The sequence below is a fragment of the Helianthus annuus genome, chromosome 16 (assembly GCF_002127325.2).
Source record: "Helianthus annuus cultivar XRQ/B chromosome 16, HanXRQr2.0-SUNRISE, whole genome shotgun sequence".
NCBI classification, from domain to species: Eukaryota; Viridiplantae; Streptophyta; class Magnoliopsida; order Asterales; family Asteraceae; genus Helianthus; species Helianthus annuus.
In genome coordinates this window covers 162,809,112-162,826,199 of record NC_035448.2, presented here as the reverse complement: position 1 = coordinate 162,826,199, position 17,088 = coordinate 162,809,112, and the positions used below count along the sequence as shown (strand labels likewise).

The 17,088-nt window shown below is 37.0% G+C and overlaps 2 protein-coding genes across 2 annotated transcripts; one reads left to right on the top strand and one right to left on the bottom strand.

Moving 5' to 3' along the window:
* The first annotated feature begins 9,978 nt into the window (after window positions 1–9,978).
* On the top strand, window positions 9,979–11,344 carry LOC110867429. The gene is made up of 2 exons (XM_022116457.2): window positions 9,979–10,315; window positions 10,603–11,344. The coding sequence occupies exons 1-2, from the start codon at window positions 10,181–10,183 to the stop codon at window positions 10,786–10,788; spliced, it is 321 nt and encodes a 106-aa protein (XP_021972149.1). The 5' UTR covers window positions 9,979–10,180; the 3' UTR covers window positions 10,789–11,344.
* A 1,458-nt stretch (window positions 11,345–12,802) lies between these two features.
* Window positions 12,803–15,549, bottom strand: LOC110868984 (probable xyloglucan endotransglucosylase/hydrolase protein 30). The gene is made up of 4 exons (XM_022118268.2): window positions 15,327–15,549; window positions 14,736–14,836; window positions 14,436–14,644; window positions 12,803–13,507 (listed from the first exon to the last, which is right to left on the bottom strand). Exons 1-4 carry the CDS (start codon window positions 15,532–15,534, stop codon window positions 12,976–12,978), a joined length of 1,050 nt encoding a protein of 349 aa, XP_021973960.1. The 5' UTR covers window positions 15,535–15,549; the 3' UTR covers window positions 12,803–12,975.
* Window positions 15,550–17,088: the final 1,539 nt, after the last annotated feature.

The following is a 17,088-nucleotide window of genomic DNA, read 5'->3' as shown; positions in this document are numbered from 1 at the left end:
TCAGACCTCGCATATATTCGGGCAGATGTTTCCTTCATCATGGTTTTAGACTCAGGTGAGAAGGATCTCATCAACATCATTGACTGAGTATCCCTTAGGTGACATCGATCTAATTATCATCAACCAAACATCGATTAAACCCAACGCTACCTATAACAGCCGCGAACGGCAGCCGGCAACGATTAGGCCCTATTGCATCAACACGCCAGATCTCGCCATCATAGCTTCAGATGACAAAAGCATCTAACGTGATCAAAATTGAACCGATCAATTATCAAAACCAAAAAAATCCTAATTGAATGTTAATGTAACAACACATACAGGTTCAGTCAACACAGTTGAGATGATACAGGATCAGGTAATAATCTGTTTTTTTAGGAGGCAAAATTTAAAGTGCATAGGGAGTTGTTTTGGCCATTTAATGCACTCAGAAGTAATCATATCAACTCTCTCTTTCTTCTCTATTCAAAATCACAGGCCACATTACTATTTTTCTTCTCTATTCAAAATCACAGGCCACATTTCTGTCTTTCTTCTCTATTCATGGTGAAGATGCAAAACATTTATATTGTCAGACTGCCAGGCTCAGATTGTGCAGAAAGATGACAACACCATGGCTGCAAGAGAGGTTGCATGAACAACTGCCATCCTACGACCTTGCCATACCATAATGCAATCTTCATTCAATTTTTACTCAAATCTACAAAATCATCATAGCCTCATGTTAAAAGCACAAAAGTGTCTAATCCGTACACTTTGAATTCATTTTTATTCATCATCACATTCAACACTAAATGATTTGCTAAAGTAATAAAAATGATTTGAAAATGTCAGACCTTGCTTATATTCGGGCAGACGTTTACTTCATCATAGTTTTAGTCTCAGGTGAGAAGCACCTCATCAACATCATTGACTGAGTATCCCTTAGGTGACATCAATCTAATTATCATCAACCAAACATCGCCCAACGCTACCTAGAACAGCCGCGAACGGCAGCCGGCAACAATCTGGCGTGTTGTTGCAACAACACTTTTGTTAACAGATCTCGCAATCATAGCCTCAGATGACAAAAGCATCTAAGGTGATAAAGTTTTACACCGATCAATTTTCAATATCAAAAAAATCCTAAATGAATCTTAATGTAACAACACATACAGGTTCAGTCAACACAGTTGAGATGATACAGGTTCAGGTAACAAAAAGAAACCCTCTGTTGTAGAAGCAGCCAGTGAGAATGTTTTAATGAAATTTTGTGGAGGGGTCGGTGACATTGTCGAGGGTTGTCAGGAAATGTTATCACTTAGCATTTCCTGACAACCCTCGACAACGTCACCGACGCCTCCACGTTTTCCACCAAAACACTCTCACTGGTTGCTTCTACAACAGAGAGTTTCTTCTTATTACCTTGAACCTATATCATCTAAACTGTGTTTGACACATCCTTTGTGTCTTCCTCTCTTCCTTAATAGCTAAGAACGTGATACGTAGGCAAATCGAAGTCATCCTATAATCTCCCTTAATAGAATCCTGAATTGAAACCATTACATAATTAACCTCTTTAAAATTTAATTTGATCAATTTAATTGATTTGAGATAAAGCAAAACATTTCAAACAACGTCACCTCTAACCTGATGTAATTTAAAGGGAAACATGACTTATCTCAAACTTATCGATTATCAATTGCTCATGGATAAAATCCATTAACTGTTGGCTGGACATGCAATCCCTAAACACATGAAAGTAAAATAATTTAGTAATGATGCAAAAGATTAAGAAAGAAAAATTGGATGGCATAAATTATAGTGCCATTTCATATAAACCCGTACCAGATACCATCACATGTCAGCACAATAAACTCATCATCTTCACATAACTCAAGCTAACAAACATTAAAAATACCCATTCCACAACTACCTATTCATTTCAAAATTTGGCTCCTAAAAAACAATACTTTTTTCATAATAAATAAAATCAGATTATATAAATATATTTATATATATATATAAATAAATCGTAATTATGATATCATCGAGGACTACGTGCCATACCTGAGAAGTTGACACGTAGGCATTTCTATGTCATCATCTAAGCTCCCTTAATAGAGTATAATATATAAAATAAAATATAGATAGAAATCTAATTACAAAAGTGATGCAATGATATGCACAAAATGCAACATATAAATTATATCAATTGTGGCATAAAATTAACCCTTTTTTAGTACTAATGTTGGAAAAAGTGTGCTTTTGTCTTCCTTTTGTATTTTCAGGATTAAATGACCTCAAATTAACAAAAGAAGCAAAAAGACAGCAAAATCTAACATAAATACAAGAAAAGGAACAAAAGTGGAATGCCCGACCCCTCGACAGCATCTTCCCAAGCAAAACTAAGAAAACAGAAGACTGAACACGCCCCGTGCTCACCGAGCACGGGGCCGTGCCCAAGTAGCAGCAGAAAAGACAAACCTTTAGAAGCTTCTACTGCCCACCACGGGGCCGTGCCCAGCGGACACGGGGGCGTGGTCAACTTCCTGCAGGCGCATTTATTGTAATTGCGAATTACAATTAATGAAAAGAGAGGCGAGGATGGACACGGGGCCGTGCCCGAGCTTCTGTTCAGCCTATAAAAATGAGTGTTTGGAGCCATTTCAACTCATCCCTTGGCACACCACCTCTCTCACACTTCACCCACCACCCACCACCACCATAACACCATCATCCACCACCATCATCCATTGTCCATCATAGAGTGTGTGAGTCGTCTCGGGATCCAAGATTAACCGTAAGAGTTCTTGACAATCAAAGGCCATGTTTGCCTAAGTCTCTTACATCACTTGGTGAAGACAAGTGTTTAGTGTAATACCTTTTATTTTTAATCTTTTGCACTTTTTAATTGGTTTTGTATTAATAACTTTAATTACTAGTTTCTTATGTTGAAGGTGATTCTTCCTTATCGTTTGTCCGTGGTGTCTTGGCATTATTTTACTGTCTATATAAAATAAAAGATTTTCACCATTCATATCTCCACGGTCTATATGGAGGTATGTTGGCTACCTGGTCGGGGGTTAAGGGAACGGTTTGGTAAGAGTCTTGCCATTGTTCAGTGTATAGATCCTGCAAAGGACCTGGGTCAAATTTAGTAGGACCTCCTTCAATACCCAAAGGTATTGGATGGCGGGGGTCCAAACTCTTTGATCCCCTCATAAGTTAAACTACTATTAAAACTTTAACCCAGCTACTTAGGACTGTATCCCTGCTGACTCAGACTACTTAGCTGAGGGTAACGTCGCCTTCAAAAGAGGGGCCTACCACATCATGCATTAATAACCTAATTAATTATCTTTCAATAATCCGACCCTTTAGGATTGTATCCTTGCTGACTCAAACTACTAGGTTGAGGGTAACGTCACCTTCAAAAGAGGGGCCTACTACAATAACTAAGATAATCTCTTAAACAAGTGCAAAAGTGCGAAAATAATTATAGATTACACTAACACACGAGTCGGATCCAAGTGATTCATCTTGTCTATCTGTTTTTATTTTTATTTTATTTTATTTTCAGCATTTTAGTTAGTTTTATTTTCTTAGTTTAAAAATCTTTTTCTAACATTTTGATTTGATTAGACGTTGAGGATAAACCGGTACTAAAAGCTCTTGTGTCCTTGGACGACCTCGGTATCTTACCAACACTATACTACATCCACGATGGGTGCACTTGCCCATATGTGTGTTTAGTGTTAGTAAATATCGTGATTTATAAATTTAAAACTTGGCTAAAAAGTGTAAAAGGGCTTAAAATACATCCCTAAAACATATATACACTAACACGCATCATGCAAATATAAAGAAATCTAATTACAAAAAAAAAACAAAAAAAAAACAAAACAAAAGAGAACAGGCAAAATTGATAACTGGAAGTTCAAAATAATGAGACAAACCTTTGGAACGATGTGCTCCATTCCTCAATGAGGACCAAAATTCCTCTGCAAGTGACTTTAACTTATTAGTAACAACATTTCAAATGAGTCCATTATGATGTGTTTCATCTCAAAATGTCAACAGAAAATGATACTTACCATCACACACAGGTGCATTGGGATGAGAGCAATTACGTATAATGTCAGGAAGAAGGTTCTCAAAATACTCTGTTCCAAGAGCAGCCAGAACCTAAAAGAAGAGAGATCGTTTGTTAACATTGGTCCGAATAGTCAAATCCGTATAATTTTTATTTATATCAAAAGTACGTTGGTTGCTTTATTTACTTAATAAACCTAACCGTTCCATAATAGTTTCCTTCAGATATCCTTGCCAAAATAATATAGCTTGCAACTTGAATAAACAAAACAAATCGAGTACCTTGCAATTTACACTAACTTAATAACTCTTAAAAACACTGTGTATATGAACATTTCCCATACTAAACACCAAACTGACTTCTAACCGACTACGAAAATCAAGCAAAAGTTGAAACATGGCATATGCTGTTCAACAGAGGTCATCCTCTAATCTCCCTTAATAGCTAAGAACGTGACACGTAGGCAAATCAAGCTCATCCTCTAATCTCACTTCATCACCATAAACCATAACAAACACTGAACCACACCCAAAATCAAACACACAAATCAAAAGATATACACGAAATACAAAAACCCTAAACAATATGAGACATAAATTATTACATGAACGACAACTGCTGTAGAAGATAATGCCAACCCATTACCGATGACAATTGCAGCAGGTTCTGGCAGTCCGCATACAATATAAGCAACTAATCCCACCACAATAGCTGTCACCAACACCTGTATCAGCGTATCACCAACAAAAATTAAAAAAAAAACAGTAGCATAACACAAAATGTATAGAGCAGATTATTTGTAGTTACCTGACCAGAACCCAATCCAAAAACGTATTTCTTCATGGAACTCAGCCTTTCAACAGAAAGCCGTGAACAATAACAATACACATCTCCTAACAAACCATAAACACATAAATCAACTCTTGTTCCAAATACAGTATCTAAAAACCAACCTAACAAATTTTGCAAGAATCAACTCCTGTTCCAAATATAGTATCTAAAAACCATAAACACACAAATCAATCACTTAACCCATACCTTAACATGCGGATCTACAGAAGTTTCCAATCCTGTAACTTCCTTGCACGAAACCAACAGGCGGAACGTTTTCGGAATGGAACCGAGATAACCTAGGGTTTGAAAGAGAACTCATCTTGTTGTCTCTTGCTGCATTTCCAGCCAGCTCCTATTAGGCCACCAGACCAGAAACAGAGGCATAGCGATAGTCACCACAGCGATAGTCAACAGTCGCACACATGCAGACGAATAGGGTTTCACTCACCACAGCGATAATCAACAGTCACACCCCAAGTGGTGGCCAGGGTTTGCCGTTTCAGGTATTATCAGCAGAAACCTATGGTGACGGCGGTTAGGGTTTCACTACAGTGATGAAGATGGCTTCAAGAAAGCCAAGACTCGAAAAGTACAACAAAACGATATGGCTCAGATCTACCAGAAATCATGGCTGCAAGGTGGGTTGCAGGTCAAACCCTACCATCCGCCATCATTGCCATGCCAAAATCAACCGGTAAAAGACTTTTGAGATCAACATAGCCGAGTGACAGAACCATCGGACTTCTTTGCCGAATACATTCTTCAACTTGAAGCTTTTTTAATAAAGAAAAAAGAGAAACCCTAGAAATCGCCAGAAGTGAGAAGAGAGAAAGTTGGTTTGAAGAGAGAAGAAAGAGAGAAATGAACTATTATTTGAATTGAGAAGAAAGAGAGTTGATTTGATTATCTGATGATGTGCATTAAATGGCCATACAACTCCCCATGCAATTCAAATTTGCCTCCTTAAAAATTTAGTTTGTATATATTAATAAAATCCGATTTTAATATTTATATATAATAAATAAATCGTAATTATAACATCAGCGAGGACTACATGGCATAACTGAGAAGTTGACACGTAGGCATTTCTATGTCATCATCTAACCTCCTTTAATAGATAGTATAGATATTACCAAAATACCCTCGAAATTAACAAACAATTTGGATGGAGTTAGACCCGTGGAGCAAATTAGAGAAAAATTAGTAACATCAGGGAGTAAAATGGCTATTTTTAAAGATTTGAGGCAAAACCATCAAAATGACCAAACCATAGGAAGCAAAACGGAAGTTTACTCTATTTATTACTTCTTAACAACTATTATTGTATGTTTTGTCCACGTCAAACTCAATATTTTTATTTATTGTTTTTAATTGTTTAAGTGAAAACTTTAAAAGATGTCATTCTTGGATTGAACCCACTCAAGCACGCTTTAACTCTTAAATTTTCATTTTATCCATAACTAATGTACTCAAAACATATCAATAATATGTAAGATGCGACATTTCTTATCTCTCATGTAAACATAACATAACAAAACGCGAAATGAATTCATTTAAGATGTCACATTTATTCAATACATTGATGATGACTTTAATACTACGTGTACTTAATTATATTTCACCAATTCCTTAAAATCCTTAAAAATATTAAGTTTAAATTTTGATGGTGTTACAACATGATCTTTTTTAATCCCCTTTTGCACTCTATTCCTTCGGTCTTCAACTCTTGCTCCATCAACGGCAAAATTCTCCCTAGAACTCACCCATCAAAGCCACCAATTTTCTTCCTTTTTAGTCAATTCCACACCTAGATTTTCAACCCTCTTTATTGCCACCATCCCTGTAATATCAAACCAAAAGAACAAAAATTGTCAAATTTCATAGATAAGCAATTTAAGCAGAATCAATTAAAACAACCAAACCCACAAGAGATTCAAGTTTCATTCCTAAAAAACCTTCTAGTTTAAGTTTTTACACTATATTTAAAATCCGATGTCATGTTTCATGATCCATCAGGTTTGGATGATCTACTCCTATAAGATCAGACTTGGAGTATCCAAATCAAACCAATGTCAAAACCATATTAGTGTAAATGACCCGAGCTAACATGACCTCAGTTGCGGACCCATGATTTTTTTTTCAATGAGGGGTGATCGGGGGGGATTAACCAAAATTTTATGAGACAGGATCGGAATTTTAACGTATGAATAACACTCTATACTTTTTCCTATGGAGGGCAGTTGACACCATGATTATACCATGGCGTTTTAGTGGTTGTTGTGTAGTAATCTGAGGAGTGATATTGCTCATAAATTAATTGTCAGATTTTATCAAAGATGAATCTTGATCAAACTTTACAACTTAACCATCATATCCGTTAGAAATAATCACTTCAATGTCTACAACCTTTAGACCACTCGTAGTGGGGTTTTTTGGCGTTTTTCCCAAAAAACGCCCCATAATGCCCCTCTACCGTCCCTAGAGGGCGTTTTTCATCAAAAATTTGCTTGGGGCTTTCCAAATCAAACGCCTGGTGACATTCATTTGGCCAATCATGTCACTACACCAATTTTAAACATTAGTTTTAATTAAAAAAACAAAAAAAATAATAATGGATAATAATTGTAGAGCATTATACCACTACACCCGTTATAATAAAATGCCGTATAATGCCCAAAAGCTGACTGGACCGCTACATAGCGGATAAAGCCCAAGGGTGGGGCTTTATCTTCCCCCTCCCACTACACATGGTGTTATTTCAAGTTAATTATATGAAGAGTTAACTGCCATTTTCGTCCCTGTGGTTTGGTCACTTTGGCCATTTCAGTCCATTTTTCAAAAATGCACCATTTTCCTCCCCGACGTTCTGGAAAGGTGCCATTTCAGTCCAAAAATCATAACCCAGTTAAGTCGGTTAGTAAATAAGGACTGATTGTGTAACTTTGTAACATAAAGGACTGATTGTGTAAATTTGTAACACCACCACCACTAGCCCTGCCACCACCACCACTAGCCCTGCCACCACCACCACTCCGCTGCCACCACCACCACCACCGCCACCACCACCACTCCGCTGCCACCACCCCCACCCCCCCCCCACCGTCGCCGGTTCTCTCTCCCGCCTCCTTCTCTCTCTCTCTCTCGTCGTTATCTCTCTCTCTCTCTGACTGTGATGATGATTTATGAAGATGAGTTGCTGGTTGTCGGTTTTACAGCGGTGAACGGAGGTGATGACAGAGGTGAACGGTGGTTTACGGTGAAGTGGTGGTGGGTTATGGTGATGGTGCAGCGGTGAGGAGACGGTGGTGTTAATGGTTGTTGGAGGTGACTGCGGTGTTCGGATTGTGTGGTGATGAGGAGCGTGTCGGAGTAATGACGATGGAACGAGAATGTGATGGTGAATCGGTGATGAACGAGAATGTGATGGTGCGGTGATGAACGATGAACGAGAATGTGCGGTGGCGGCGGCAAACATCACGTTTGCTTCAAATAGAAGCCTCCGGATATTACCCCGCCAAGATACGGTCTGTTTCAAGCTTTGTTCGATCCACTCAGACGACGACAAATTCATCATCATCATCATCGCCTCTATTAATAGTTGTTTTCCCTCATAATGTAGCCTCTACCAGGAGCAAGACCAAAAGAATACCAATATGTTTCCATTGTATTGTGGGAAATAATATTTGAAGGAAGCAACAGTAACAGCAGCAACAACATTATCATCAATCATCCTCCAATCCCATCTGTGCAACTCTCTCCAACGAAACCAAAATCTCTCTCACCGGAGCCTAGTTCCTCTGAGCAATTTCACTTTCAACTTATTCATCATACTATGGTGGTGATTGCAGAGCATACACCAATCCATCCATCATTGTTCATCAACAGTCACCGTTCATCATCGTCATCATCTCCGTCAACGATCACAACGATCACCAAGCACATCACCACCGCTGTGTTCGGAGTTCTCGAGACCACCGTGCCCGATAACCACCTGAACTTAACCTGAACCTCACTCCGGTCATCGTTCACCACCATTGTTCACCTCCGTTCATCGTCATCATCCTCTCCGACAACCCTCGTTCACCGCCGACCTCCGTGGTGAACGAGGTGGAGATGGTGGTATGAGATGTTGGTGGCAGATCGGAGTGGTGGTGGTGGTAGTGGCTGTGGTGGCTGTGGTGGCAGTGGCTATGGTGGCGGTGGTGGCTGTGGTGGCGGTGGTGGTGGTGGTGGTGGCAGTGGCTGTGGTGGCGGTGGTGGTGGTGGTGGCAGCGGAGTGGTGGTGGCAGGGCTAGTGGTGGTGGTGTTACAAATTTACACAATCAGTCCTTTATGTTACAAATTTACACAATGAGTCCTTATTTACTAACCGACTTAACTGGGTTATGATTTTTGGACTGAAATGGCACCTTTCCAGAACGTCGGGGAGGAAAATGGTGCATTTTTGAAAAATGGACTGAAATGGCCAAAGTGACCAAACCACAGAGACGAAAATGGCAGTTAACTCTTATATGAATTATGGTTATACATACAAAAGAAACATAAACTTAACCATAAGGCTATTTGTAATAGTTTTACTAAAAATAATGTGATATTAATGTCACATCACATTCATATAGGCAAGATGATTTCACTTTTTACACTCATTGTCATGTAATGCTTTCACATAGAAATTAAGTAGTAGAAAAAAATGAGTGTGACGTATGAATGTAATTAGTCAAAACATATTAAAAAAAGTCTAGAGCTAATGGTCATCAATTCCGCACCCACACTTGCGGATTGGCCTATCTCTCTGCCCACCACGCCCCAAAAACGCCCAGGAGGGGCGGTGTTCAATGCCTAAAAATAGACCGACTTGGCAAAGAGTGTTAGCCCATTACGGATGACTTAGGTGCTGTTTGTTTTTTCTGCGGGAAAAGGTCTGCAGTCTGCGGACCACATCTGCAGGCATCTGCAGAAGAAGAGGTAGACCAAATGTCTGCAGTCTGCAAGGAGGAGAGGGTTTGTTTTTTACTTCTACAAAACCCCTTCTCACACACACAACACAACACACCACACTGATCTCTCTCTCCTCCCTCAATCTCTCTCTCTGCCCTCATCTACCACCACCACCGTCACCACTACACCACCGCCACCACCGTCACCACTGTACCACCGCCACCACCGTGCTCCCTTGGTTTTGACCTCTAAAAGATCTCCCACCGGGCTCCTCACAAAACCAAATCGACCTTCACCAAAACTCGTCATTCTCCACCTTCTCAATACACTCTGATGATTTCGGTGATTTTGCTGCGACGCCACCATCTGAGACTGCCATTGCCGGTCACCGGACGACCAGACGCAGCAGGAATCGTCACCGCCACGCACCGTTTGACACAGCTTCCATTTCTTCTTTTCATCTCACAGGTACCAATAATCAATGTATCTTATTTTGAATCATGATTCTGTGAAGAAAATGAACATCACTGACTCGACCCGCATCTTTTTTGACTTCACAGTTAGGGTTTCTTAATTTTTTTTGATAATGCTTCATAATTGTTTGTTTAAAGACTTTGGTGATTTCTTTGGGTTTTTAAAATCTCCGATAATATTCATCATCCACTGTAATTTTAGTTTTATTTTCGTTTTCTATAATTTTGTATTTAATCTATTGAAATCAGATTGAATAATTATATTCAACCTTTGATGTGCAGGTGTGTCAATCTTATTTTGGGGGTTTCGATTTGGGGGTTTCGATTCGGGGATTGACGGTGACGATGGTGGTGGTGGCGGAGCAGGGGTGGGAGGTGGTGGCAGAGTGGAGGTGGGCGGCGGATGTGGAGGTGGTGGCAGAGGAGGTGGTGTCTGGAGGGAGAAGAGAAGAAGGTGAGAAGAGGTGAGCAGACCTTAGAAGACATGGGTCAATGTCTGTGCCAAGAAGAGGTCTCGCAGACCTTTTTTAATGAAAGGTCTGCGAGAAAACAAACAAGCTGCAACACTCAAACGTCTGCGCGCGTCTGCGCGACACAGACATAAGTGGCCAGAAGTGCTTCTGGCCAAAAAACAAACACCACCTTAAACAATTCCCTTTTTTAAAAAAAAAATTAAACTTCATTAAAAACACATCTGCGACCCAAAGAGACAAAAGGCCATACAAGCAAACAAACCCTCGACCCAAACTGGCAAGGGGCTTAAACAATTCTTAATCGAGGTTTAATTGGTGAGTGATTGAATTACATATTTAAGCGGATGAAGAACCGGAAGGGTGTAGCAATATATATTTATTTAATGTGTAAACTTTGAATTTGGAAAGTGATAATATGCTTTCAATGTAATTCACCGATAATCTTTTTCAAATCCAAAAAAGGCCTTTAGATCACTCGTATTCAACTTTGATACTCGAATACTGTAATTATTATTTCGAACATACTCAAGTACAACCCACTTTAACTTTAATTACTATTATAAAAAAAAGAATTTCTTCAATTATGACTTATTGATTCTCAAATATTGGATGTATTGTTCATCATATAAATCCACCCATAATACTATAAATGAATAATCATTGAATTAATTTAATTCAAATATGAAAAACAGTTTGACTGGTTGGTTCAACTAGAAAAACAAAAATTCGACGGTTAAACCACCCATAGAATGTGAAACGAACTAATAAGCGGCCGGCTTTTAGTCCGACCGGTCCCTTGAGGTAACAAACTTCAAACAACAAAAAAATCTTGTAGGCAAGATCACTTCGTATTGTGAAATTGATGGCAACACATCACACAACATTAGATGTGTTAGTGTTTGTAGATAAATAGATTCAATTCATAAATTTGTGTGTTATATTTTCTATATTTTGTTTTACTAAACACGTTACGATTAACTTATATTAAAAATCAGGTCTCCCCCCCTGCTATAATGAATAATATTAAAACACAACTTCGTAGTCAGCGAACCGTGTCAGCCACAACCGTGAATGCCCGTGATAGTGGCTCTTGCATGTTGGTAATCTTCGTCGTGTCGGGTCGCAACACCACGTCACCATTTTTTTTCTATTCGTTACATTTTATTTCGTTTTTTTGTTGTTTCACATATTTATATTTTGCAGCTTTATACTGGTCTTTATTGTTTGATTCATACACAGATTCTCTGCCGCAACACACGGTAGGGAAATCCTAGTTAGTTACAAATGATAATTTTACTTTGTTGTGTTAAGAATCTCATGTTGTTTATTAACCGTGTTTAGCGAATAGTTTTAAACGTGCCATGTAATTTGTGTTATTAAATTGCTTGTATTTAATCATATTAAACATGTCGTGTATTGAACTAGCTATATGTAATAATGTTCAACTTGTCCCGTTATGTAACCCAGTGATTAAGCATGTATATATTAGGTTTCAGAAAATGACACGTTTTTTAAACATCTCTTGATTGGATTTACCACTCACCCTAAGCATGCCGTGCCAAAAACACCTTATTTAACACAACACGACACATCTTGCTTGTCTGGAACCTTTTTCTACTAGTAACTTTTAACAATCCAAAACTCATCTTAAACGCAAAATGATATATGATTCTACAAACAAGGGTGTATCTGTATTTTTTATGAACAACAGGGGTTTATCCGTATTTTTTATAACTATATGTTCAACCAGATTACTAAAGTCGTATTTCATTTGGAAATTTATGGCATATAGTCCTATACCCAAGTAACATTTTTCTGAACCAATTAACCTACCATGTGCTTTAAAAAAAAAAAAAAAAAAAAAAAAAAAAAAAAAAAAAAAACTATACTTCAGGAACCCTTTATGCAAATCCTCAAAACTTATTAAAGTTTAATATTTATTTTTATTTTTATAATATGACAATCTTCCAAACCCCAAACCCGACCCGTAAGAGTCTTTATAATCTAGCTATAATCTAGCATGTATCATTTTATTCCCATAAATCTAATATGTATACATTACCAATATTATTAAATACAATGAAAAATTCAAACAATTCATCCATATAACAAAAAAAAAAAAAAAAAAAAAAAAACAATTCGTATTATACACAATCAATCTCCCTATATACTTACTTAATCTTCATCTTGAATTTCGTATATCTGACTGCTCAAAAGTCAAAACATGACTTCTTTTCCTCGAATGCCTACGATGTCGCCGATCAAAATTCGGTCTCCCAGTCTCTTTAAACCGTTGTCGTAGCACCGGATCAATCACACATTCCGGTGGAGGAACCGGGTACCTCAAAGTATCGTAACAATACGAATAATACATGTACTTTTCTCTAAACCTTTTCATTGCGGCCCTTTGTTTAGGTGTAATGTTGTTGTAATGAATAGTTTCTAGTTGTTTGTCCATTTCAACACAATTGTTATTGTTATTGTCAGTTGAAAGTTGTTGAATTGGGTTTGAAGTACAACCATGAAGTACGAGGTCAGTCATCTCGGTGACAAAAGGGGCATATTTGTAATTTACTTTGTATTTGCCACCGTTTGTAGCCCAATTTGAAGCATCCCATATGGTGGCGTAAAGTGACATTGGTTTTGAAGGAAAATCAGCACCCATTTCATCGGTTCGTTGTATCTCTCTTATAGGAATATTATCTATAGAAAATCTGCAATTATTGGAAAACTAAATGTTAAGAAAGATCATATTTTGACTATATATGGTTTTGATAAATGAAAAATAACATATAAACAGTAGCGCAGCTTGAGATTTCCGATCAGGGGGTCGAAAACGTATATACAAAAAAATTTCTATACAAAAACTATATACTCTCCACTACTAAGCGAAAAGTTCGGGTGGTCAGACGCCCCCTCCTGCCCTACTTAAGCTACACCCTTGCATAAAAATATCAAAACCACCGCATATTACGGCGGGCACTGTTCGGGTATGGGACGGATATTGGTAATTATATTTTCAGGTTATGCACACGTGGTACACATTACTTGTTATCCACTGGCTTTGCATGTATACGCGTTTATGTTCTTATTTGATATGTATAAACTTGATCTTAAACTCATTAAAATATTAAATTCTCAAATAAAATTTTGTAATTTTAGTAATCTCAAATTTCTTGACTTTTACATATTATTTAGTATATTTGGTTTTGATATTGTAAACAGGTCCAGGTGATCAAGCGGGTACATCTAACACCATACCCGTCTTAGAATTAGTCTCATAACCAATCTCACATTCGAATATCCGTCTCAAATATTAAGTGTTTCGAGTTGCAGAGTTGGCTCTTTCGTTGTCCCCACCCAACACTATAAAACAGTGGGAGTAGAAAAATGTAAAAAAAAATCTTTTTTTTTTTAAATCTTTCTGGACTTGTTAAATCAAATAACGAAAAATGTTAAATTTTAATTTGAATTTGAATTGTCTTGATAATGCACCTATATTATGGTGTCATATCTTTATGACTCAACTTTCTTCAAGTCCAAGTTTCAAATTTTAACACGGAATTGACTTTTTCAAAATAACATATCATCACTAATTAAATTTAATTTAATGATAAACAGTAAGTTTTAATAATAACTTACATGATTTTTGAGGAGGTCCATAGAATTGTATAACGATGGTAGGCTTTTGAAGGGTCAAACCATAAAGTATATCTTTCTTCTCTACCTCTACTGGTGCTTCCGTTACCATACAAGTTAGTCTGAAACCTCCATGGCTTTCCTTTAATATTCCCCAAGAACTCGAAGTCCAGTTCGTCGTGCGTCTTCTCGAACACGTCTCCGTTTGAAGTCTGCATCACCCAACCCAATTATACTTATAATTTACTCACTCAATTATATGAAATATTTTTATATCTATATATAGAGAAAAAGTATACTTACATAAAATGCTACAACAATTCCGGCAGTGTATTCCGATGGTAGTTTGATTCTAGCACTGAATAATCCATGGTTGTACATGTCTGAAGATCGAAATCCAGCCCCTGAAATTGTTTTTTTTTTTTTAATAATTAATCTATAATATTAGCCACCGGTCCACCAGAATTAATTCTCTGGTTAATTATATATAATTAAATTACAATACATATATTACGTTTATTTCAGAACAAATAATATGAAAATAATCCATGACTTAATGGTTTAGTGGTACGTTTAAAATTTAAATCCATGCTAGTGTAAAATTAGATGGTATTTATGTGTAAAAAAATGTTTATCAACTTATAAAATTAAAATTAATGATAGTATGAAAACATAACTAATAATATGAAAAATGCGAATATGTTCTTTTGCTTTAAGTGTGATACAGCTGCACACCCTACTATCTATTTCTTTGAATCATAATAACTATAACTATGTATAAGTGTATTATGCGGTTTTTACTATATAATTGGTTTCTAAAAAAACATGTCCATGTGTATATATGTATATGTATGTGTGTGTATATATATAGAAAAAATGAAAAATAGATGATACCTGTGTATTGATTGAGGTGGAGATGAACGGTATTATCATCACCGGAGCGAAGGAGATTCGTGTCGCCGCCGAACAGTTGAGTGAAGCCTTTTTGGAAAGAAATTATACGCGGCAACGTTGCGGTTGCGCCGCCGGCAAAGGGCTGCAGCAGGAGGAGAAAGGATATACATACGGAGAGAGAAAAACCCAAACGGTTTTGGTTGTTCATTTTCAAGTTGTGTTTTTTCAACACAATAATTTGCTTATATATGAAGTGACAAAAGAGTCGGGTCGGGTGGGCTGGAAATCATGTGAAATGAAAACCAGCTACTTTTGTTTAATAATAATAATGCATATGGTGGCCGGTCAAAAATGCGTCATGTTTGGTTGGGAGAGAGACGTTGAGAGTGGGGGGTAGTTTAGTAATTTGAGTGTAGGAAAAAGGTCAAAAATGTGACGCGTATCAAGCAAAACCCCTTTGCGTAGAATAATGAAAAACCTTACAAAGCAAAGGTGTGCTTTGAAAGCTTGAAACTCATTATCTAATGATATATTTTATTGTTTTTAACTTAACTTGGTAAAATACTAATAAAATTTGTATAATATTATGTATGGGAGAAAGAAAATCCAACTGATGCATCCAGTTTTAGGAAAGAGAGACACGAGATCCGGATAAACGTATACATTATCCGTGTGAGATAAAGTGGATCACTTATGTGATTACGTAAACGTGTGGTATAAATGTTTATATTAGGAAAGAGAGATACGAGATCCGGATAAACGTATACATTATCCGTGTGAGATAAAGTGGATCACTTATGTGATTAGGTAAACGTGTGGTATAAATGTTTATATACGATCTCTATTTAAAATTGGTTTTATAATTTCTTTTTGTATTTAACCCCGCTGTAACGTATGATATTTTTTTGGTTTTATAACCGGGTTTGCCCTAAAGGACATGACGTGCAGGATTTTAAAACGTTAAGGACAAAACTTATCAAGTTTAAAGGTAAAGGACATCACCTGAAATTTGGGACAAACATAAATGACAAAACTTGTAATTTACTCTTTTAAAAACATTACTTGATCAAAATCTAATCTATTAAATCATGTGTAAAATCAAATATTACCATTTGTAAATATGTTATGGGTTGAGTAACATTCTTAAAAGTCTAAAGTAAAAAACTAAAAACCCTCATTAAGGTATGGAGCATGGCCTTGAAAGGTGAAGCCAAGTTGCCAAAGAAGTAAATTCATACAAGTCTAATAGCCTTCAAATAGTGATGATAGGAAGACATTGACCAACCCATGTGATCTCATAGGTGACATCTTAGGAAGTTATTGCTATTCAAAGGAAAGAAAAACAATTATTTCATGATTCTTTAATGATAATAATATGAAACTGTGTTTATAAAATTGTTTTAGTGTTCACAGGATGTTCTAATGCATGGAACATATATACTATTTCTTTTTTTTTTAAGTTATACTATACATATGGTATGGTAACTGTACAATGGTTCTAGTAAAAGAACGATTAATTGATATTTCTTTTTTGTTGACGTATACAAATTTAACGGTTGTCATCTTCTCTGTACTTTTTGGTCATCAATGATTGTCGTCCCCTCTCTACATTCCTCCACCATTGTTGCCCACCTTCATTGAAAATCCAGTGCATTGTGATTTGAGTTGGCAAAGATGGTGAGGGTGGAATGACTAGGAAGGGTGATGGGTGGTAGGGGACATAAACTCAAAAGGTATGTAATATCTAGTGTATGTACATGTA